Below are 25,944 nucleotides of genomic sequence, written 5' to 3'. Positions count from 1 at the left end.
TTTGATTATTGACAAGTAATGGTTTTATATGACCGCTTTTGATAGTTTGCCATGGTGTACTATTTGACAGGCTACAAGATGAGCAGTGCAATTCAGGGTGGGGTGGAGGAGTAGTTGCAGCAAGTCCTGGGATGGTGCAACCACACTGGCCCCTAAGAGGCTTGCTTCTTTGTGGCCAGCAAGCCAAAAGTGACTTTCCCCCAACTTCTGTGAAATCACCCTATGCTACTTATTGGGCTGCACCTACCTTTTTGCCACAGTAAGGTCCATTCCACACAGCGCAAAAAAGATATCTGTGGGATGTCTTAAAAAGAGGCAACTGCCTGTTTTCACTCTGGACACCCCAAATAAGATGTACAAAGGACAAAGGTATGCTTTTCAGACAGCACAGGAATCAGTAGGGGAAAGAGGCTGTTTCCTGCCTGACTGTTTTGTCTTCTGGTCAGGCAAACGTCCTGTGGCAATCTTCAGCAAATGGCAGCAGGGAGAATTCCTTCAGCTGCACATAAAATGTCAGGAGCAAGCAGAGGGAATTGAAAGGCTGGACTCTAGAGGAGCTAAAATGGTTTCAGATGGAAGAAACATAAGAGCGCCTCCCTGGAGTTCCACACGAAGCTTTACAGGGTGGGGAGGATGAGACATCTTGCAGGTGGCTTAGGGGGAAAAGGTGCACTTTGAAGCATATTCTTTTTTAAAAATGGAATTACTGATTGGAGGTGGGAGATCTGGTACCCCTGGCTCAAAGGGACATAGCTTCCAACTAGACAATGATTTACTGTATATACTCGAGTATAAGCTGAGGCACCTAATTTTACTACAAAAAACTTACCACAAAAAAACTGGGAAAACTTATTGACTTGAGTATAAGCCTAGGGTGGGAAATACACATAAAAACTGGACAACAAGGGGACCACTGCAGCCTGCGCAGGGCTCGGATCCAGCCTGGATCCAAGCCCCAGTGCAGAGTGCAGCCTGGCCAGCTTCCCTCCCCACCTCCATCCAAGGCCCCGCAGGGGCTCCGATGGAGGTGGGGAGGGGATCTCTGCAGCTTGCGCCGGGCTCGGATCCAGCCTGAATCATAGTTTCAATCTACAATCAGTAGTCACAACCAGAGAGGGAAGCCATCATTTCTGGGGTCTTGTAGCAGTGATGTCATGCCATCAGCTGACTGGCATCCCTAAGTGGAAGTAGTCCAACTGATCTGGAAGGCTAGGATGGAAAATGTATATTGCTATTTCTCACTTTCCCAAACTGCTAGTTCTTCTGCCAAAGTAACTTGTTGATATCTTCAGCTGCCATATTTTATCAAAAAAAATCTGTCTCTGTTATCCCTGGAGTTCCTGGTTGCTCTTTTGAAGTCTGTCATAATTAGACTCAAATCTTGGGAGAAGATGAGATTGGTAGGCGGTGACAGCTGCACCAATTAAGCAAAATATAAACCACAACAAGAGGGAAATCAAAGCGGCAGATATCTATTTTATTTGCTGCTTTTTTGGGTACATTCCAACTTGGTTGTTGGGAACCCTTCAGATCTCCCTCAAGTTCCAGGGCCCCAAATTCATCTGAAAATATTCCTTTCTGTATGTATTCTTTAGAGATGAAAAGGTGAGGTATTTGTCTTTCTGCTTTTGTTTGTTCTTGAGGGAGACTCCAGAGTTTCTTTTATCTGCCATCCTCTGTTGTGGTGCCAAATTTTGTGGTAGAAACAGAACTACAACAGCTTTATTTTAGATGTGTCCCAAACTCCTCATGTGGGATAATAAAAATGAATATGTTCTTTAAGAAAGGAAGAAAATATCTTATTTTAACTGCTGCTGTTCTCCATCCTGTGATTCAAATCTGGCAGCATATTAAAAGGCAGGGCACAATGGTGGGGGGGGGGATCACCCCAACCCCTCTCTTCCCCACACTGACCTGGCTGGGAAGAGCTGGACTGGCGCAGGGGAGGCACCTAAAAACAGAGCTGGCCTACTGCCAGGAGCTGGCCTGCTGCCATGGCACCCATCCAAGCCACATCCTTCCCTCCCCAGGCCCTTGGGGGCAGGGCTTGGGGGCGGCTCAGATGGGCACCGCTGCAGCAGACTAGCTCCTGGACTGCCCATTGCGGTGCCCTGTCCTTGCCTTTAGATTGGCTTCTGTCTGCCACTGCGGTGCCTGTCGAAGCCAGCCTTGCCCCCAAGCCCCACCCCTGAGCACAGGGAAAGCGCGGGGGCAGGGTGCACCCAGAGAAGTTATTGCCTCCACGCGCCATCCCCTCCCCCTGATACATCTCTGTTAAATGGTGGAAAAGCTCTTGGAAGAATCTGAAGGCATTTAAATATGGACATCACCCATTGTTCATTCTTATGATCCCATTATGTGCAAAGGATCTCTGGAAGAAATCCTGGAAGCAGACTGGGGCTTTGGATTATGAGATATGGGGGCCTGAAGCATCTATCTGCTTGCTTAGTGCTCTATAATGTTAATCAAAGGTATTGCCCTACTCTTGCATTTTGAATGTATCATTTACATTGGAGCCAATAGGGACTGGTTTCCATTTGGTAGGCACAACATTCACATTCCATGTCTGATATGAAGGCCTCCTGGTTAGATTCAGTGGAATGTAACTTGTCACCTTTGACATTATAGCTGGAGTATATGTTAGTATATGTCCAAATAAATTTCCTTTGGAATTCTGTCTATGCTTGTTAATTCCTGAAATTTTTCCTCTATGCTACGTTTAAGTGGAAAAGAAAAATGTATGGTCATTTCCTAGCCTCAGAAACTAGTATGAATGTAAAACTCCATTAAAACTGTGGTCGCTATCTTGGAAAATGATAGCATGGCAGTAGAGAAGTGGGCCTGCAGCTAGAGGTATTTTGATAATTTTCAAACAAACTAGTTTTAAGCAGCATTCATTGGTTTGCCATAAAAGAAAAGTTCAACACAATTCTTGTCATATGTGCCACAGTTCAGAAAGGAATAGTTCTGGGATCTATCAAAGAACAAATCAGGAGTCGGTTCTAAGTAGCTATGCTCCTTGCCTCCTAATGTTGTGACATTATTCAAGCCAGACTCAGTGGATTATTAGACTGCTTGACCTGGCATAGATACTAATCACTGGAAATTTGCTCCCTCATCCTTTGTAAGAAGAAAGAGCAGCAATTTATTTACCTCTACATGGAGCAGTCCATTAGAGTTGAGATGCTCAGGTGCTAATCTGTGGTTTATGGATTTTTCCAATTTAATATTGTGATCTTTTGTTTTGTTCTTACAGATTCCCCAGATAAGCTATGCTTCCACTGCCCCCGACCTGAGTGACAATAGCAGATACGACTTCTTTTCCCGTGTTGTCCCCTCAGACACCTACCAGGCCCAAGCTATGGTGGATATTGTCAAAGCATTCAAGTGGAATTATGTTTCAACCTTAGCCTCTGAAGGCAGCTATGGTGAGAGTGGAGTGGAGGCTTTCATTCAGAAATCAAGAGAGGATGGTAAGTACAATTTTTGTTCTTATAAACTCCTAAGCCACAAGATAGAGAGAGTGTATACAACTGCATGGAATGAATAATAAATAACTCCTCCCATTGTGGGATGAACTACGCACTACAGGACTTCTGTAAATGATTGAAGTCGTGATGTAAAGTGATGCATTTATCTTTTTAGTCATATGCCAGACCTGAGGCCACAAAAGGTCATTTCAAACCTCTACCATGGAGTGCCTACATCCATTTTGTTGGAAGCACCAGATTGGTAAACACTGACTTTCTTTGGGCTACACTGTCTAAGAAGGAAAGCTGTTGCTGTCAGTCGGTGCTGTTCTCAAAGAGTGTTGTAAAAAGGCACTGTGCTGGGAAGGATCAGTACACAAATACTTATCTAGCAAGTGGGTGCTAGTTGCATGTCTGCTACCACTTCACAGCAGGAGATATCATCAGACCCTTGCATCAGTGAAGGATAAAGGGAGCATAATAGCTTTTAAAAGTTATAATTACTGTAGCAGTAGAAAAACTCTTGGTACAGAATGGCCACAGTATAGGCAAGGCACAAGTGTACATGATTTTCTGTTTCCAGTTAGCAAACTGCAAGCGTAGATTTGCTGGTTCTGAAAAAACAAGTGGGGAAATAAAAATGTAGATATGTTTTGCATATTCTTAACATAGTGAACATTTTTCCCAGCACAGTATTAGTGTGGCCCATGCCAGAATTCTGGATACAACTACTTTTAAAACACAAACTCATTATACACTGATTCCAACAACCAACAGTGACTCTGCTTCATTTCCAAGCAACACTGACTCAGAGAAGGATCTTCTTTTCTCAGTTTGAATGAAGGGCTTATGGAAGAACATTATATGTGTAAATAGTGTAATAGTTCAAAGAACAGTAAAGCTAGCAAGGTCAACTCATATAATGATGAAGAGAGCTTTGACTCTCAAAAGCTTATATCCTGAAAATCTTGTTGGTCTCTAAGGTCCCATTGGATTTACATCTAGTTCTCACATGTTGACTGGTTGTGCTCCTTTACCTTTATGATCAAAAGGAGAACCTTTTCCCACCATATCTCAATAGTACAAAAGTTTTACTTGCTGGATTTCTTTGTGGTAAATAGCTGTTAAAAGCTGGGGAACTGCTCTAGCACAAATGATGGCAAATGGACCTGTGATCCATTCTTACAGAAAGAGGCTAAAGTGTTTACTAGACGATAGACTTTCACCCATGAAGCCAAGGATCGGGACCTTGAAAGCTTTCCTTGGCAAATAGCTTCCCCTTTAGTGTTTTGATCTGGCTTGTTCCCCTTCTGTCCCTTTGTCAGACCAGCTGCTGAAGGCTTTCCAACCTTGGGAAAGAGCCTGAATGTTTATGTGTTTATCCAACAATCAAGCTTATTGTAATTGCATATTTCTAAGGTCTACACAGAGTCCAAATGTTAGATGCTGGTTATGCCCTACAGAAATAATCCTTCTATAAATCTCTCTTAAGCCCTTTTAATTGCACATCCTGGGCTGAATTCATTACTGCTACTGTTTGTGGAGGAGTGGTGGTTTGTATGATCTTGCTGATGCTACAATCTGGTCTCTTCTGCATCTACATGAAGAAATTAGTTACATTAGAGTATTAGGAAGATCAGACACTAAGAGAAGGCATTTCTCTTGAGAGAGATTAAACCAAGACTTTTCAGTATATGAATTAAGCCAATATATGAATCAAGGACTCATGGACAGTTGTCAAGGGGAAGTGTATCACCTCTGTGAATGTGTGACTTTATATGAGCCAGGAGACAGAATATCTAACCTCCTACTAGGGGTGGCCAACCTATAGTGCTCCAGATGTTTATGGACTGAAATTCCCATCAGCCCTGCTAGCATGGCCAATTGGGAACTGTAGTCCATAAACATCTGGAGCACCATAGGTTGGCCACCCCTGCCCCACACAAACAAGAAGTATAAAACATGTTACCACGTATTGCATCATTTGGGAACTGCAGGTAATGGGACGCAAGGGAACAACTGAAGAGTGTCAAGAGTGCATCTTGTATCTCTAATTACTATATAACCCCATTTTTAAATACATGTTTACTCCCTGGGGCAATTATATGTACCCCCTTTGGGTTTTGCTACATTTAAGGAAGTTCAGGTTTCTGTTTCTTAATGTAGGGAAGTTCACTAGGACCAGCTTTCTGGATTTCTAGATTAAATTTTATTGCGACCAACTTCCAAAAATGCTGAGAACTTTAAAATAAGTATTATTGGCAATGGAATGTACTGTGATCAAATTTTTGGTTCACATGGACGTTAAGCCACCTCACACCATTACTTTGACGTTTTTGTTCAAGGTATGAACTGAATATATCTGAACAGCTTTGGACCTGTGCAACAGTTGTTTGTGCAAGGTTTCACATATAAGTTGCTTCCTAGGCTATAAGGTCATGAACATATAAAAACAGCCAGTCTGAGAAGCTCTTCATCATGACAGAGGCCACGTAATTGCCTAGGAAAAGGTACATCTTCCCTTGAAGAACAACTATTGCGCCCATGAGAATGTGTATGTGCAGATTTCCCCCTTATTGAAGAGTTCTCCTGTCTTTCTTATTAACAAACACTGGATTATATAAACATGATGGTTCCAAAACACTGTGGCTTGTTCCCTACCACTCTAATTTTGGGCTCGTTATGCAGGGGACACTGACCTCGATCTCTGCACAGCAGGCTTGCAGCAGGCTCTCCTTGAACTTCTCTGTTTACACACAAGGATGCAGGTCACAGCCTGCAGCGTAGTTTGTCTGCTGAACTCAGCTGGGCCTGGTTCTCTTAACTCCGCCCTTCAATAACCTCAAAGGCACAGAACTGATATTCTCTCCCCAACTCCCTTCCCCTCTGCAACAAATGCACACACACCTACACTCTCTCTATGTACTTCTGCTGCCATTGCAAGAGAATAGAAGAGACAGACTTGTGTTAAAAAAAACCTCTTGCTTGAAATAAAGTTTTAAAAGCCCTCTCAGCCATCAGGGAGGGCAGAAGCAGAGGGGGAAGGCTCCACGGCACCTAGAAACTAAGGCTGTGCTGTACTGATGGAGTATACTGAATATACATTAGACAGAACTGAGAGAGTTGTCGAAGGCTTTCACGGCCAGATTCAACTGATTCTGGAGGGTTTTCCAGGCTGTGTGGCCGTGGTCTGGTGGATTTTGTTCCTAACGTTTCGCCTGCATCTGCATCACTTAGGCCCCTTCCGCACACGCAAAATAATGTGTTTTCAAACCACTTTCACAACTGTTTGCAAGTGGATTTTGCCATTCCGCACAGCTTCAAAGAGCACTGAAAGCAGTTTGAAAGTGCATTATTCTGCATGTGCGGAATGAGCCTTGGACACAGTGAGAAACAGACTTTTCTCTGTGATACACCTCTGAAGATGCCAGCCACAGATGCAGGCGAAATGTTAGGAACAAAATCCACCAGACCACGGCCACACAGCCCGGAAAACCCTCCAGAACCAGAACGGAGAGAGGTTTCTTCCCTCCCCCCACTATACATATGACGGATCAATCTCTTGATCTCTTGATTGGTGCACTTAGGGAAGCAGGAACGAGCCAACAGCATGGGGGGTGGGGTGAGGAGGAAGATGTGCAAAGTGATGCAAGAGAGTGGAAATACTGGTCATGGGCAGAGAGAAGATGTCCAGGGCAAAGCTCTGTCCTGCTCTGGCAGTGAAGCAAGATTTAAAGCATGTTATATGTGGTTTTGCTTCCCATGAAGAGAGTGGAAAGTGAAAGTGGGGCTCCAAAAAATACCTCTGTACAAGAAATATTGCTGCAGCAAACACCGGCCTCCACTACACAGCAAAGACTTTGTGTGTAATTGGTCTTGAAGTCTTCTCCAATGGTAATGGCTCCTCCACTTGTGGAAGAAGCACTTTGTTTAGTGGGTGGCTGCTTGGGCTATGGGAGGGCTTCAGACTTGACTGAGCAGGGTGGTAGGATACAAGTTAGTGAAGCAACAGGCATCACATCCCCAAGGTACCTCTTTTGTTAGCCAAATAGAATTTAATAGGAATAATCTGACAAATATAAAGTGTTTCTCTGTGTGAGAAATGTACAAATCTCATGAGGCAGTGTGAGAGTATGCATGTGCAACTTGCTCCATATCTGTCAGTTCGCCTGCCTTTGCCAGTAATGATCACTCAGGCTGTTTCCGCACAGGCAGAATACAGCGTCCCAGGGACGCTAAAAACAGCATCCCTGGGGAGTGGTTTGCATGGCCGCTGCTGCTGCATCGCAGCAGCAGTGGCTTCGCAACCCCTGAGCGGCGTGAAGCCGCTGTTTCCAAAACCGTTCTGAAACCGTTCTGAAACCATTTCGAAAACAGCGGCTTCCAAACGCTGCCGTGCCTCCCTGGCCTGCGACTCCAGAGCCGTCACGCCAGGCTGTGGGGGCATGTCCCCTGGCTTCTGCGACGAGCTGGAAGCCAAGAGACAAGGTAGGCGTTCGGCGATGGCGCAGCCTGTGCAAAGGCTGTGCCGCCGCCTGCCGCCCTCCCGGGACTGTCCATGCGAACAGTCCAGTGTGTGTGTGTGTGTGTGTGCGCATCGGCATTGTTTATGCCAACATCCCCCCCCCCCTGTACCGTTGCGGTGAGGAAAGAGCCTCAGTTAAGCAGCAGTAAGAGACACTGGGAGACACCTTGAGAACCTAAGGCATGGCTATGAATATGTTGATGTTTTATGCTCTTAAAGGCTGTGGCAAAACAGGGGAATATGAGGTGGTGTTGGTAGCAGAAAGAGAAATCTATGGGGGAATCTGTGGGAGAGTAGTGAGTGACTGTATATGTATAGTCATGTTGTTGGTTGGCAGATCAAATATATTTGAAGAGTATAGACTGTGGGTTTACCAAGTAGGTGACTGCATTTTCTTGCTGATGGTTTACTAACCCTGTGAAAACCACAGACCCAAACTTTGATGGAAGGTCACCCTTCCTTAAAAACAACAACTCATATAATATATAGGTGTTAGTAGGAGAATTGTAAGAAGAAGTCAGTTTCCTTACAAGTTGATGGAGAAGGATTTCAGAACCTGTCCTTGTTGAATCCTGTACTGCATTATAGGCACAAGGGCCTGCTCCTCAATTAGTATGAAAGGGCAGCCATCTTGTAAGGGAAATTTTGTTCTGCTCATTGTCTTCTGTTTTTATCCAGAAGATACTCTCTAGAACTTACCTGGTAGGTAGATTCTTTGTCTTTGAATGAGCCTTCAGGGCAGCCATTTTTTCCATCCTCAGTCATGAAAGGATATTGAAAAACAAATGAGAGTAGGAATGTCATGGTAAAAGAATGCTGAGAGGAATCCCTGACGGGTGTGAATACTTCCAGCACCAGTAGATGGTGCTTCAACATTTACTGCATAATTCATTTGATTTTCATTGTGGGATGAATCAAACTTGTTGCTGAGCATGTCAAATAGCTCCAGCAATGAGCTATAATGGCATGGTGCACCAGTGACTATTCCAAGAGTGTTAGCCGGGGGCATAGGATTGCCACCTTCTAATACAGAAGCAATCTGTGCCTGGTAGGCAAAAATCAACAGGTAAAGATTTCCCCATCTCTGCATTATCCAACCAGGAAAAAGTTTAATGTTTAATACCTGCTTTGTTAAATGCACCAAATCCTTTGTCTTGAAAGAAAGAAATCATGGTAGTGGACAGAGTGCCTCTCTGAGGCATAAAACTTCAGCACATTCTCTTTCTTTAATACATATCAGAAAATTGGCTGAGGCCAAATTATCCATGTGGCCAGAGCTGCCAGCAATCATGATCTAGTGAGAAACCTCTCCTTTGGCAACCTTGGTGCCCTGCTGCTCCTTGGTATACTGGTGCAAGAAAAATTGCAGTGGTGTGTGTGTGTGTGTGTGTGTGTGTGTGTGTGTGTGTGTGCGTGCGTGCCAAAAATTGCACAGATACTGTGATGTCACTTTTGGTGTAACCTGGAATTTATACCATCGTAGTGGTGCGAGTCACACTGTTGCAATAATGTCAGTTCTGGGGACATGCTGAAAGTGATGTCATAGCACTGGTGTAACACCTATTTGCATGTCTTTGTCTCTTAAAGCTCCATGGGTGCCAGGACTGGGATAGCAACCCTAGCCTTTCTCTTTTAACAAAGGCTTAATATGATGCTATTTACCAGCTGAAGGGAGAGAAGGTGGCATGATATGGCTCAATCTCATCAGATCTTCGGAAGCTAAGCAGGGTCCCTATTTGGGAGAGGCCACCAAGAAAGACTCTGCAGGAGGAGGCTTCTCACTTGCCTGAACATCCCTTGCTGGCGTTGTCTTGAGTCTGCTGCAACTTGACAGTGCTTTACACACACGTTTACCATTTGATGTTATTTACCTATTTGCCATGAAAAGCTTCAGCTGCCCATTTCCATAATTAAACCTCTGTTACAGGGTCTGGGAATTTTTCTCCAGGCCAGTTGACAGCCCTAAGCACAGATCCAGACACTGCAGTCTACCTTAACCAGTGTCTTCAGCTTGGGCTGATTCCTTACTGTGCTTCATTCCACCATACCAACTGTGTGACCATCATTTTCTGTACTGCTGGAGTTATGCTTTGAATCTGTGAGAAAAGCCTTCTGTTTTTGAGTGACCTGCTTTATCCTCCTTTCAAACTCTGATTTCATGCACATGCTGAATCAGGATCAGGAAAATGATACACTCTTAAAGCTGGATCCCATTTTTTGCAAACAGGCCCCTATGCCTTCAGATCTAGTCAGTCTTCTACTTTGTGGCTTCTGTACATTAAATCTATTTCCCATATCTGTCATTCTGGTTATTTAACATAAGATATCATCCTGTCCGCTATGACAGTGGCAGCTCAAGGTATTTGGCCTCCTGAGGAGACAGTATTTATTGATTAAAAATATTTATAAACTTGCCTTTCTCATCACCATCAGGATCCAGGAGATGTCTCCGTTCATCACTGCTGCTGCCACTGCCAACACCTGAAAACCAGAGGACACAGCCTTTCTTACCTCTTGGCTGCCTCAGTTCTCTTTAAAAATTGGCAAGCCAAGCCATGTTTTCCTTATAGATCTTTTAAAACTCTTGCAGAATTATTTTCCCTTGCAAGAGTGTGGCCTCCATTTTAGTTCCTGTATCAACAGGCTACCAGAAATGGTGAATAAACCTTCAGGAACTGGCTCATGTGACTTGCTGTGCTGCTTTAAAAAAAGATAGCAGGTAATGGGGATTCTTTCTTTTGGCTCTCAGATGGGGACAGTACTTATGTGAGCGGGGAATCGGTAGCATAATGGCTGCCATCCTCCACAATCTGCTTTCTCATGGGGCTACTCATGTCACTTATTACAGAGCCTATCCTAGTACATGAAGGCACTCTGAAATTTCAGCATTATCAACAGTAATCAAATAAATTATGCAGATAATGTATTGCACTTGATTTCAAGCACAGAGATGCATTACCTCCACCTAAAACAGTGTGATAGCATGCCTGCTGGTAGATCTTCATCTTCTTTGGCTTGCTAAATATTTGGCTTGCAACCCCCCCTCCCCCGTCTCACATTGTCCTGACTTTCCACATCCTCTGGGTAGCTTCCTTAGGTCAGCCTACCATGGGGGAGGAAAATGTGTTCTGTTCTCCCTGAAGTGAGACAGGTCCTCTACCAGGTGAGAATGCACATTCAGAGACCAAAATGCAGCTTAAACAGCTAACAAATTACAGAAGAATCTACCCCCTGTATGAAACTGAATGTCTTACCCATTCTTAATTTTGGACAACAAAATGAAATGAAATGTGGAGACATGTAGTGGGAAGGGAAAGGAGAAGGAGGGAAGCCATTTTACTAGCTTTCTAAAGTGAAAACTGAATTGAAAAGCTGTGCAGTGCTGCTGACATCCCCTTGCAGCCTAATCCTTCTGAAAGATTAAAGATGTCTTTGTCCATATATTGTATTGATTCATTCTCTGAAGTATAAATCATTTGTTCAGCATCTGGCTGGCAACCAACCAGTGCTTACAGTTGATGTTTAAAGGGGAGGGGGAGTAGTGCATAAGTGTATGTTTAGTATTTGTGTGCAGGCACTACATACATCTCACAACCTCAGTTAAGAATCTTATGGCAAGAGAGCCCTACGTGGGTGTTTTTACCACCGTGTAGGCATGTGTGGTCCCACAATGTAGACTAAAAAAATCCACAAGAAGTGTGCATACAGAAAAGTGGGGTTTATGCTTTTTGCAAAGCCAGGAAAACCCCAGGTTTGCAGAAAATTATATAAAATTTAATAAAAGCAACATCTGCACATGTAGTAAAAAGAACTCTTTGGATGGTATTTTGGATTGTCAGAATTACCTGCCTCTCATGGATGTTGCTAGTTGTGAGACTTGGCCACTTCCTCTCTTACGCTCTATTTTTCTGTCTTTCCCAGTTTGATGCTCTCAAGCTGAGCTGGAGGTGGGCTGGAAGCTTTGGCAAAGGCTTCCTACTAGGGGTTGGATGATGATGTTAGCAGACTTGGTTCATGTTCCCTTCAATTCCCTACTCTACATTACAATCCCTTTCTCCTCCTTGGAATCTCCTCACTTCACTTTGTCCTCCTGTTTGGATTCCTTAACAGATCTATTTTAGATCAAAGCTGGACATAGGATCTTATTTGAAGACAAAGACATTCTTGACAACTCTTACAGCTACTATTTCAGACTACTCAGAAAAGCCATTGAAATCCACAAACACTGGGACAGTTTCAAAAGAGTGTGAAAATCAACAAAACCTGGCTCCTGGTATTAAAAACCCCCCACCCACCCCCAAACCAAAGACATTCAAATGCAACTGCAAATGAACGCCACTTGGACAAATGCAAATGAATCTCACCCCTCCTCCTACTTGTGAGGGGGACAAAATATATACTTCACCATACAATCACTCCACACTTTGCTATGGAGAGAAATATATCTTATCATGACATGCTTCTGAAGAGTCCAGCCATAGATGGAGGTGAAACATTAGAAGCAAAAACCACAGCCATGGAAAACCCACTATACCAGTTGGTTCAGACTGTAAAAACCTTTGTCAATACATTAAACTCCTGTTCCTATCTTTATTGCAGTCGTGTACATTTTTCTATTCAACATTTTCTTCTCCATTTCTTTCTACCCTCTTTTTTAAGCTTTTCCAGCTTTGCTTTTCCTCTTTTTATTCACTCCTCTAATCCATTTTCTCCTCCCATTGGCCTTCTCCTAGAAACAGAGATTATTTTGAATTAGGACTTCTTAGGTTACTACCCCAGAACTACTTTCAGTGGTGGAACTGAGCAGCGGAAGATTTATAGCATTAATGCGAAGAGTGACTATGAGCATGCGCAGAATACTTTTACATCATCACCAAATAATCAGAACTAACAGCCATTCAGTGGCATGAAACTCTCCCAAATAAAAGGGATCCTCAGCCTTTTTGAACTTGTGGGCACCTTTGGAATTATGCCGTGGGGTGATGAATAAAGAGAAGGGAAAACAAAGTGACATGCTTCTCCTGAACCTGTTGCTGCTGCTACTGCATCAATAGAAAATTCTTTCTTTGAATGAGGGCAGCCAGTAACAATCCCTGACTTTGAAAGGCCTCACCCACTTTCTGAAAAGCTCAGGAACCTCCAGGAGAAGTGCTGACTGGTGCCCTCATGCCCCTAGGTGCTACGCTTAGGAAGCCTGGGCTATAATTTTCAGAAAAGCTTAATCCCTTTTATTTTTCAAACACTAATTGTTAAGAAAGTAGGGATTGGAACAGACCAGAATATCGCAATGAGAGGGGTATTTTTTTCTCAGTGTTATGCTCAAGCTTCTATTCCCACCTTCCCCCATGCTGGATTTTTATTATGGGCAAACTAAAAAGACAAATTAAAGGCTCCCTTATCTCTCCATCTTCATCACCAACCTGGATAGCTTTCAGGAAAGAAGAAACATTTATAAATTCTACTGGCTTTTCACTGAGTATAAAGTTGGCACTATTGCTTTGCTCACCCAATTTAGTGAAATTATCCTTGAAGGCAGATGCTTTTACTTGTCTGGAGACTTTGGACGTCCTAAAATTCCATGCTCAGCAAAACTTAGCAAGGATTTGTTAGGAAGGAGAAAGCATTTTGCTGACTGTTGCTATAGGATGCTTAGAAGGGATTACTACTCTAGAAAGTAGGGTGAGCTACACCCCTCCCAGCATTTCCCTTTGGAGATCACTGTAGGGAACAGTGCCGTACAATCAACTACATAAAGAGGATTGGAAGACTCTGTGCTCTGAATTTCCATCTTTTGAGAATCATGGCAGTGGCAGATTGGCCCTTCAACTTACTGGGAAAATTCTCAGGGGGCTTCTCTCCTGGAGAGCTACTGGCAGCCATCCAATCCCCCTCCTCAGGAGTTACAGCAAAGAAGTAAATGGAAGTTCTGACTGTACTGAGACAGATGAGCCAGTCTTGACTATGCTAATGATGGAGAGCTGGCTGTGGCAATGCTTGTAGTCATTGTAATTGCAGTATGTCTGAATCAGAGGTGATGGGAAATAAGGCTGCAAAATTCAAAGCTTAGGCCCCCTGTTCCCCCTTAAAGAGCATGTTGTTATTATTGGTTATAAGCTCAAGATCAGTTATCTCCTCACCCCTTAAATTATGTAACAGGAAGTTAGGGTGGCTAGAGCTTGCCGTTGTCTCTTTGCTGGCCTTTTCCCCCTGGCTCTTTGCTGCAGAAGCCATCCAAGAGGGAGGGGGGCAGAATAGGAACTAAAGAGTGCTTTCTGAGGCAGCAAGAGCCCTGTGGTGCACAGACTGCTGTCTATTACTAATTTAACTGCATCTGAATGGCACATTAAGTTCTGTTGAGATCCATGGGACACTGGGCTATTTAGTTTGAGTCAAACTGTGTTATGGCCTTATAAATGGGTAAAGGGAATAAAAACTTCGAGGTGACGAGCTTCTAATCAAAGGGCTATAAATAGGAACTGTGTTAATTTTAGGCTTCTTCTACTATGGTTTTAAGAACTGACTGTGCTTTTAATATACAAAGAAGCCCATTTGGGAATCTCTGCTCTTCATAATTTTAACTTGACAGGCAGGTCTCATTATTTATGTGCACATGTCTATGGATTTCCAGACAGATGGATGGAAAACAATAAGGATGCAGTTGTCTTGATGGGGAATGGTTTAACTAGGTATGCAGGGTTTGGATTTATGCAGGTGTGAATCATGGCTGTGTATCGACCAGCTGTGTGAACGCACATGAATCTTTTTGCATTTACCTGTAATGAACTTTCATATACATAAGTGTGCAAATGTGACTCTATTTTTGTTGCTGTTGTATGATAGATTTATGACATACTGTAAAAACCATTAGCTTCTACTGGGATGAGTGCATTTATGGGGTGCTTAGTGCTTTTTTAAGTGGTAGGGTAAGATAAAAATGTATATATGGCTGGATATTTGTAGAGGTAAAGAGAAGGGTTTTCTCTGAGCTCTTGTGCATGGTCATGCACATGACTGTATATATGAAATGGCCATGAGAACTAGGCTAGTTGTTGGGATATAATTTATAGCATGCATCTTTGAATGTGTGCATATTGTGTTGTTTGGAGGCATATTCTGCTGCACATGGCTGGTGTTGAGTGGTAGCCAGGAATATATGGGTGCCAAAGAAGGACAGGGCTCTACTATTGCCTCAATTCTTGTCCCTTCTGGGACTTCCAAATGATTAGCAGCAGCAGTGCATTGTTATCACAGTGTTACTGTTATCACAGTGGTAATACCATGTTATGTCTGACAAAGAGACAGGGATAATGGAAAAAGCAACCTTTTTTTGTTGTCACTTTGAATTATCACTCAAGCACATTTGTTGCCCTCAAGAGAAGTTTTCGTACCCCTCCACCACTTTGCTTGTATGTGTGGGTGTTGCTGAGAATCCTACTCCTCTAGGGCTGAACAAGCATTTGCATTGGTGGTCTAAGCTGGTTTCTCCCATTTCACTAACAGAAAACATTAGGTAAATGTGAGGAGAAGGTGAGTGGAATACTGAATCTGCTTTGCATAATCTGCTAGGTTTTAACAATGGCAATTTTCTGATGCTTTCTCTGCTTAGGAATGTCACCCCAAAAAGCAAAAGCCATTTTTAGAACACAGGAACAGCTGGGCTGGATCAGACTAGGCTCCATCTAGTCCAGCATCCTGTGTCACAGTGACTCTGGAGCAGTGGTGGTGAACCTTTGGCACTCCAGATGTTATGGACTACAATTCCCATCAGCCCCTGCCAATTGGCCATGCTGACAGGGGCTGATGGGAATTGTAGTCCAGGAACATCTGGAGTGCCAAAGGTTTACCACCACAGCTCTGGAGAGTCAACAAACAGGTCCCCAGAGGCCAAGGCTTTCACTTGATGTTGCCTCTGGATATGGTGGCTTCTTTTAGTCATTACTGCTAGTCCTGTTCTTCATGAAGCTGTCTGTTCCATTTTAAAGCCATCTCTCCTTGAGGCCATCACTATATCTATTGACAATGAATTCCAGAACAATGTAACTACTTACTAGACTGCAAAAATACTTCCTTTTGGCTGTCCTGAATATGCGGTCTATGGTTGTCATAGTTATTTGTTCCAGTGTTCCAGGGTTAGTGATTAATCTTTTAATAAAAAATTATATCCTGCATCACCAAGTCAGCTCACAAATTAAAACATACATAATAAAATTACATTTTGAAACCATTTAAAACCAATTTCAAAAAATCCCATTTCCAACCCCCCCTATCATTAAAACAAATAAAAGCAGAGATAAAATACACACGGAGACATAAAAACAGTAATTGAAACATTGGACAGGAAGGCGGGATCTCTGAATGAATGCTAAACAAAACAAAAAAGTTTGGGTGCTGTGTGGTTTCCGGGCTGTATGGCCGTGTTCTAGCAGCATTCTCTCCTGACGTTTTGCCTGCATCTGTGGCTGGCATCTTCAGAGGATCCTCTGAAGATGGCATCTTCAGAGGATCCTCTGAAGATGCCAGCCACAGATGCTAGTAACTCAGGAAAATGCTAAACAGAAATACACAACCAATGATCCGGCCGTAAAAGCCTTCGACAATACATAAAACAAAAAAGTCTTTACCAGTTGACTGAAGATGGAAACAGAAGAAACAAAAACCTCCCTGGAGAGAGTTCCAGAAGGCAGGAGCAACTGAAGCAGAGCCTCAGAAGATGACCCTAGATTTCAGGTGAGTTTATTAGGAAGGAGGTGGTCCTTCAGGTAATTTGGTCCAAACTGTATATTCGGTTTGAATTGTATCTCGAAGCAAACTGGGAAGCAATGTAGGAGGGCCAGGATTAGAGTAATATGGTCCCTATGACTAAGTGCAACGAACCTCCTGGCTGCATCATCTTGTTATCAGTTGAAGTTTCTGAATACTTTTCAAGGGCAGCCCCTTGAAAGTGCATTGCAGTAATCTAATCTAGATGTAACCAAGGCATACACCACAGTGACCAATTTTTTTTATGTCAGGAAAGACCACAATTGGCTAACGAGTGGAAATTTGTAAAAGGGAGTCTTGGCCATAACTACCACCTGTTTTTCAGCACTAGGCTGGGATCCATGAGCACCCCAAGATTACAGACCTGTTCCTTCAAGGGACATATAACCACATCCAGAACATGTGACACCTTAAATCCTGGGCCAGACCTTCTGCTCACCAGTAGCAGTTCCATCTTTTGAGAATTCAGTTTATTAGCCTGCATCCACTCCAAAACTACAACCAGACATTGGGCCAGGGTTTTTACAACCTCCCTGAAATCAGCTGGAAGTGCAAGCTAGAGCAGAATGTCATCCACATATTGGTGACAACTTAGACCTCACCCAGAGGTTTCATGTACATGTTAAGGAACATAGGGGACAAGGTGAAACTTTGTAGGATCCCATAAGTCAAATGCCAAGGGTCTGAGCAGTAGTCCCACAGCACCACCTTCTGAAACCTAGCCTAGATAGGACTGGAACAAAATGGTGCCTCCCAATCCCAGTCCAAATAATCAGTTCAGAAGGATACCATGATTGACGATATTGAAAACTGCTGATAGGTCTAGGAGAATCAGTAGAATTGCATTCCCTCTATCCATCTTCCAGTGAAGGCCATCCATCAGGGCTACCAAGGCTGCTTCAGTCCCATAACCAGACCTAAACCCATAGTGCAGTGGTTCTCAACCTTCCTAATGACACCACTCTTTAATACAGTTCCTCATGATGTGGTGACCCCCAACCCTAACATTTATCCATTTTACAGATGGAGAACACTGATGCAGAGAGTCTTAGGCGACCCTTGTGAAAGGGTTGTTCGACCCCCAAAGGGGTCCCAACCTCCAAGTTGAGAACCACTGCCATAGTGGAAAGGATTTAGACAATTCGCCTTCTCCAGAAAAGCCAGGAGTGGCCCAACCACAGTCCATTTAATCACCTCCATAAAAATTTGAGACAGGTTGAGAATTATTGAGTTATTGAGAATTATTCTCCTGAGTTAAGAGAAAACCACAGTCTGTTTCAAGAGTGGGATGACCCACTCTCTTAAGAAAACATTAACTACCTTTTTGACTTATTTGGCTGGCCTGCCTGGCAGATTTAAGCAACCAGGAAGGACAAGGGCAGGCAGAAGGGTGCTAGGCATCAAACTTCCAAGGATTCTATCCACATCCTCAGATTGAATAAACTGAAAAGTATCTCAGAGAATTAGGCTCATTCCGCACACGCAGAATAATGCACTTTCAAGCTGCTTTCAGGGCTCCTTGAAGCTGTGCGGAATGGCAAAAACAGTTGTGAAAGCAGCTTGAAAGTGCATTATTTTGCGTGTGCGGAATGAGCCTCAGACAAGATGGTACCTGGAGTTCAAGTCAGAACAGATGTGAGAGACTATATCTGCAAGGTATCATAAAATTAAAAATACACATGGGTCACATTCTGGCTTCTATTGCACATACTTGTAAAGGTCATCAATAAATATCCAAAGCAGATTGCTCTGCTTACTAGTGCTGTATTGAGATGATGCAAAACTGGAAATTCCAGTGATTTTTCAAATTTGACCTCAATATTTGACATTTCAATTTCAGAATTCAAGTGTGATATCAACATTTTCATGTTTTGATTGGCTAAATGTGCTAAGTGTTATTGTTGCTGCCAGCTTATGATTGCTACTGCATGTCTGCTGTCAAATCATTAACATATTGATGTGTGTCAGATGTCAGCATCTTCTGTGTCAACTGCCAAATATTGCCAAATACTGAATCCTTCATGCTAAACTGCTGTTTGATATTCTACCTGCTGATTGATATTATCAAATACTAATAGCTGCATGACAGTATCAAATGCAGATTTGCAATTCCTTTCAGATATTGTTAGATCTGATGATGTTATGGCTGTGTGGAAAATACTTTTAGATCCTGACTGCTATTGCATGCCATCTATCAGATGTTAACTGCTACTATTTCAGCTGAGGTAAATGTGTATCTGACCCTTGCATTTTTCATGGGGAACAGAGTACTTCAGGAACTACCTCCTCCTGTACTGTCCATCCTACCAACTTAGATCTTCCTTTCAAGCAATTCTTTTTGTACCTCTGCCTTCAGATATGAGGTTGGTAGTGGCAAGAGATAGGGCTTTTTCTTTGGTGGCCCTTTGGTTTTGGAACTGTCTGGTGTTTACTTTACTGTATTTTAGGCACCAGACCACCTTTTATTGGCTTCTAATTATGACTTTTGTCTTTCCAGCTGTTTAATGGTCTGGTTTGATTCTGAGGTCTGTTTTATGGATGAGTTTATGTCCTAGTGTGGTTTTAATAGCCTGTTGTTTTTATACTGATAATTTAGGATTTTAATTGTATGCCACCTTGAACAGGACTCTGGAGAGGTGGCATAGAAAAATCTCCAAAGAAATAAAGAAAATAGACCATGGAACCAGTTAACTGATGCAGGATACTTTCCGTCCCTAGAGGTTTTTCAGCAAAGTCTGGACAGCTGGGAATTCTTTAGTTTTTTTCTTTCCTGAACTGAGCAGAAGATTAGTCTAGGGTTGTTTGCTGAATGCTGACAACCACTGGAACCCTTGGGTGGGAGCAAGGAATTATGTCATGATGCTTTAGGAATGTGCTTATCTCTATCCTTTTTTTTTTTACCATAGAGATGTATGCATTCCTAATGTAATGATGACAGTAGCGTAATGTAGTGATGTCATTTCTAGTGTAGTGATGGAAATGACATCATAGCATATCACTGCTTTAGTTGACATCACTCCACTCTCTGCCTCTTGCCCACCACTCCAGAAAGGACGAAAATATAAGGCTGGGTTCACTAGTCCACAAGTATCTTCCAAATGCTAAAATTTGGTTCAGATATAACACAAAACCATGATTTCTTTTAAATATGGTTAGTTTGTGAAACCAGGATTAATCTCATACACAATCACTCAAATCCTAGTTTGCCAAGACAAATGCTGACTTTCTTTCTTTCTCTCTGTTGCCTGAGAGGCAACATCACCAGAAAGCAAGAAAGTTGCAGTTTCTGCTTTCAGACATTACATGGGACCACAATTAAGACTCTGGTGAATACAGCATCTTCAAATTCTGAGTTCCTGGGCCTTAGCTAATGACAGTTAGTAGAACAGTATACATATTAGGTGATCACACTAACTAATTCATGGTTTCACAGTTATTTTACCGAACCTATGGATGGTCCAGTCTGGCCTGATCTCATCAGATCTTGGAAGCTGAGCAGGGTTGGTCCTGGTTAGTATTTGTAGGGGAGACTACCAGTGATGCTATGCAGAGGCAGGCAATGGCAAACCACCTCTGAATGTCCCTCACCTTGAAAACCCTACTAGGGCACCATAAGTCAGCTGCGACTTGAGGGTATTTCTACTACCACCATAATTTTCTGATGTGGCTCCCATAAATGTGAGGCAATGTTTCAAAAGCACCTGTGTCTTAAAATATTCTGCATATCGCATCCCTTCTCTTTGCTGCTTCATTCCAGTTTCTGTGTTCTTCCTCCTCAGTAATGCAGCTGCACTTCTATTCTTTATGCCAGGCCCACATCTTTGGAGTGAATGTTTATTTTCATAACATAATGTTTATTACTGTAGTTACCAGTTTGTGTTCAAGCTGTTTCCTATCAGATACTCTATCAAGTTGACCTTCAAGCTACAATATTTTCTGGAATCTCATTTTAAAGCTTAACATTTTTGCAGAGTAAAACATTTCTGCTTCAGGATACGAGACAGGCTTTATCTAGTGAGGAATTACTAGAAATATATTTTCTTTTACACCTCAAGTTGCTCCACACCTTAAATCTATATCTAGGGTGATGTTTACTGAACACTGCTGGAGATATGACATTGGAAAATATTCAGCAGGTGAAGCTTTTCCATTATTGTCTATGCATGGTGGGAAGAAGCTTCACCTGCCGAATTTCTGTTTGTTAATATCACAAGAGCCTGCCAGAGAAAGTGCTAGAAATTCCAACTTTAATGCACCCTGAGTTCTCAGCATGGGGTGATATGGAAATTAGGGTTGCCAACTATTCAGAAAAGTCTAACCTGTTCTGCTTTTGTGCCTTTAACAGTACTTTAATCAACACAAATCAGCAGGTGAAGCTTTTCACAGTGTACAGATTAGTATTTTCACCAACTAAAATCTACACATCAGGCTTCTATAGAAATCTAAAAGGTCTCATTGAAAAGCTGGAAACCCTTTCAGAAATCCAAATGAGAAATAATAGAATCCTTGTTGAAGGACAAATGCCTTCTTCATGTAGAACTTTGCATGACTCAGACACGCCTTCTACCGATATATTTTTGTTACACCACCCAATATCTGAGATGAAATATTAACGTGCACTCTCATATGTGTGTGTACGTGCCCAATTCTGCACGTATTACACAGAACTGTATAATGAGGCACTCTCAATGTTGCGAGGCAAGTAATATTGCTCACAGAAGACAAGGTTCCTCAGTCATCTGTCTGCATCAATATCACACTGTCATTTTTCTCCCTCCATTCTGTTCTATCCTTTGCTAGGTTCCCTTCTTCCCTTGCATTTGTAGTTGAGAAAGGCTGATACTGAGTTGTAATGTATTTGTTCATTACTATGTGACATTTGTGTCAGTCTATTTCCCTTTCAGCTGGGTTCATTACATTTTGCTTGCTGCTACAAAACGGCACCAGAATGTGACAATATTAGGAAAACTCTGGAAAAAAATTATATAAGTGCAGGACCTGTTTCTTGAACAAGCAAGGATTATGCTTTCCTGACTTCCTACCACATATTAGATGTATGTATTGTGCCTGTATATTCAGAAATTAAGGAAGTAAGGCATCCTTATGAGTTAAATAACACCCAAACTATTAGCCTTCAGTGGGAGAACTTTATTCACTTGAAAAACTCCCCACTATCAGTGCAGGTATTATTTATCCTGAGCATCTATTTTCCATATGCAAGTATGTTCACCTAGCTTTCCTAGCTGAGATTTAGGATGTCCAGGTCTTCCACTTCAGTGGGAGATGTTGTGTACTCAGCCTCTGTTTTCTTCCGCTACTCAGTAGAGTGGTGTGGGAAAAAATGGTATGTGGTGGGATTGGCATCTGTCAGCACTGGTGGGAACCCGGAACTGATATCATTGCAGGTGGGACAATGTTAGGAATCCAAGAGTATGCACCCCAGCATGATGATACCACTTACAGTTTTGCACCGGAAATGATAATACAGTATTGAAGAGACACCGATTTACCGTACATATCCGTATCCCCACAGAACTACTGGTCAACTGCAGTGGGCTGCCAACCCTACAGACACTATATAAGAAATACAGAAGTGGTCAGTTTAATGGCTCCTAGCTCTTTATAGCCACATATCAAACTTGTGGCCTTGCAGAGTTATCACTCCCACTGAACCCCAGAGCTCTGTGGGGGCTATTTCCAGAACAGGAATGATGAACTCTCTTTTTCTTCTCCCATTTTCCTTGTGGAAACACATTTATTTTACCTCTATTGGGGTTTTTTTAAAAAACCCAGCTATTAAAATTTTCATTGACCTACACATATTGTGGAGTAATTCCTTAAGTTGGAAGAAAAGTGCTGAAATGAATGAACTCAGCACAGGGTTCAGGTGTGAGCCTGTGTCCAGGGTTTAGTACCCCCCCCTTTTTCTGTAATTAGGCTTCCAGACCCACCTACATCATGGTTCTGGATATGGAAAATAATGAAGAAAACCTCTGCCATGAGTCTAAGGATTCTTTTCTCCTTTCTGTCTACAGTTTTGAGTAATGGGTAAGGACTACTGTCCTGGAGAACCTCATCCAAGGGGAAGGAGTTGCTGGTGAGAATGCATTTCTTTTTAAAATTAATGGATGTCACACAAATAAAATAATGACTCTGAACACATAACATCAAAATTAAAGAACCCAATCAAATGTTTAATAAACAGAATGTCCCAACACCCCTAAAATATTTTTATTTGCACATTCCTACCTAACATTCAGGTACCATACAGGAAGGTTAAGTCAGTTGTACTTGGAACTGATTTTGATATAATCAGTCTATATACAAATTGCATGCATGATTTACATTCAGATGTAAGAGAAAACTATGAGTCTGGAGAATCCTAGGTCTCGTACACCCTGCTTTTGCTGCAAACTATAGTTAGTTTTTATGTCCAACCAAGCAAACTGTGGTTTGGATCCAGTGCATCAATAGACTGATTTCTGCCCACAAAGTATGCCTTTCTCACCTCCCCTATCATAGTGCTGCTGGGGGCACCATATATCCTAAGATTAGCATTTGGAGAAGCATTTTGGACTACTATGGGGGCAGGAATGCAAGAAAATTATACTCTTTGGGCAGAAATCCTACTGCCTACAATACTGGTGTGCTGGATCTAAGCCTTATACATCAGACTTGTCCTGCAAACCAGGATTTCAGATTAGGAAAACTCCATGGTTTGGAAACCCAGTTTGTATGGCAAATTTCATTATGCTTGTGACTTGCCTGGGTACAATCTGAACCTTGTTACAGGATCATTGTTCTCTGGCCTGCTTCAGGCCTGTCCTTCCAAAGGGCAGTTAGTGCAAAAGAAGCCTGGTCTGTTGCTTTGCTCCAATCCAACCCAGAGATTCTCCCATTGACAAAGTGAAAGATGAAACAGCCACAGAAAAACAGACTGGGGAAATGGATGGCAGCTGCAGCTGTGGCTTGCATCCAGCCACACTGTTTTGAAGACTTAAGGGCACTTGAGCTGGCAACAGTTTCTGCTGATTGCTCCTTCCCACTAAAGCCATTAATCTGGGTGTATTTTTGTAACTTTGGTATGCTCCTAGAGTTGTCAGAAAATGGCAACTGGACATCAGTTCTTAGTTCAGAAAAGAGACCAAGTATGATATAGTGGTTAACAGCAGTGGACTCAAATCTTAAGAGCCAGGTTTGATTCCCTTTCTCCGCCACATGAGTGCCAGACTCTTATCTGATGAACTGGATTTGTTTCTCTGTTCCTACACATGAAGCCTGCTAGGTGGCTTTGAGCTAGTCATAGTCCTCTTCGAACTCTTTCAGCCCCACTTACCTTGCAAGGTGTTGTTGTGGGGAGAGGAAGGGAAAAGAGAGAAAAGCGAGGTATAAATCCAAACTCTTCTTCTTTTATTTCTTTAACAAGATGCAGAACAAAATGCTAGTATTGCTTGTTCCTTATTATCCTAGTCATGTGACGCTTACGGTGTCCTGACATCCTACAGTTAAATAGGTGAAAGTGAAGATAAAGCCCATGGATCTATTTAAGATAGATCTATTTAAGTCTCCCTAGTATCAGGATGCTGCTAAAGGCACAGCAGCAGGGACCATAACAAGTGGGCAAACTTACTTTGCTTGGTTGTAAGCATTTAAAACATTTAGATTTCTCCCTTCTAATATGCTCAGGACAGCTAACAAGAACAAAAATAAAAAGAGGAACAACAGTAACAAGAGGTTATGGTGTAAGATAATTTACAGAGGGCTAAAACTCATACCATAATAAAACTTTAGAAAGATTCACCCACCAGCCATTTGCAATTATGCAGATGCATCTCAAAATCCAGAAATGTGACACTTATCAACAAAAAAGTATTTTCTGAATCTAGGACCTCCAGTTTTGCAGGCTTTTCTAAAGGCTAAGGGGGTTGGCATCTGGCATAGGACCTCCAGTAGGCTATTCCATTACAGGGCAACCACAGAGACAGCCCAATTTCTGGTCCAACCTGAAAGGGCTCTCTTGGGTGAATGGATATTTAAAAGTATGATGGTACTCCAAATGAGGCCTAGAGTTCTTGTAGAATAACAATTGATCTACATACTACAAAAATCAGTTCTCCTGGAGAAAATAGCAACACTTCATGGTGGATTATATGATATCACATCCTCACTGACCTCACTCTACTAACCACACTCTGCCCTCAAGGCATCATCCCTAAATTTCCAGGCATTTCCCAAGCTAGAGTTCGCAATCTGAGATTTTTTGGCCTGATTGAAACATGCACCTGATTCCGTACCAAGGGAGGATGAAGGAAAAAGAAAAAATAAATAAACATGTTGAGAAGAAAAAATCCCTGTACCACTAATTCCACTCTACAAAAATCATTGCTTTTAATTTTTGAAACCCATAAAATAGATTGAATTTCAGTTTTTAAAATGCCAACATCCTGAGCAATAAAGACAAGAAGTTATAGGCTTTTTCAGATGCTGAGTAAATGAGAGCTCTACAATGCAACGGCAGCTGCCAACAACGAAGCAGAGCAAAACAGGCAGCTTTCTCAGTAGTCAGGGGTTCCCATGTGATGTGGGTTAAGGTCATTTCCAATTAGCCCATTATACAGCAATTCCCACTCAGTGCAAGCCAAGGTGAAACTGCCTTTTAACTCCAAAATCGTAAAAGAAATGAACAGGTCCTGCATTCCAACAAGAGCTAATGCTAATTTATGGGCAAGGGGGCAGAATGACAGCGGCCAAGGGAAAAGCACTGGAAAGGTTAAGATGCTGCAACATGCTCGTATATCTTGCTAAGCATTTTTCTTATTAATATGCATAGCAGTGTGGCGGTGTTTGGGGAGATGGGAGAAGAAGCGGAAGAGAATGTACGGCAATCCTCAGACAATGCTTGTAATAAGAGGAAGTAGAGTACAAAGGGAGGGTATTGTTTCTCAGGGCCTTTTAAACATTTTGCTGACGTTGTTAAAAACTCTGCTCCTAAGGGGATACTTTGCACTTGGAGTTTAGGGTTGCCAACAACAAGGTGGGACCAGGAGATCTCCCATACTTACAAATGATCTCCAGACTACAGTTATTGGTTCTGTTGGTGAAAATGGCAGTTTCAGAGGGCTGACACTGTGAAGTACCATAGGTTCTATGTGAAATCCTTCCCAAATCCTACCCTCTGCAGGCAGGCAC

General features: G+C 42.4%; 1 protein-coding gene across 3 annotated transcripts in view; it reads left to right on the top strand.

Annotated features, from left to right (window-relative positions):
* Window positions 1–25,944, top strand: part of GRM4 (glutamate metabotropic receptor 4) — a 388,193-nt gene that overhangs the window by 141,948 nt on the left and 220,301 nt on the right. For all 3 annotated transcript variants that reach the window (XM_048498003.1, XM_048498005.1, XM_048498004.1), the window contains one exon: window positions 3,257–3,473. In XM_048498003.1, the coding sequence (XP_048353960.1) occupies window positions 3,257–3,473 (217 nt within the window). The remainder of the gene's footprint in view (window positions 1–3,256; window positions 3,474–25,944) is intronic.

This window comes from Sphaerodactylus townsendi, linkage group LG05, assembly GCF_021028975.2.
Source record: "Sphaerodactylus townsendi isolate TG3544 linkage group LG05, MPM_Stown_v2.3, whole genome shotgun sequence".
Classification (NCBI taxonomy): domain Eukaryota; kingdom Metazoa; phylum Chordata; class Lepidosauria; order Squamata; family Sphaerodactylidae; genus Sphaerodactylus; species Sphaerodactylus townsendi.
This window is presented reverse-complemented; position numbering and strand designations above follow the sequence as displayed.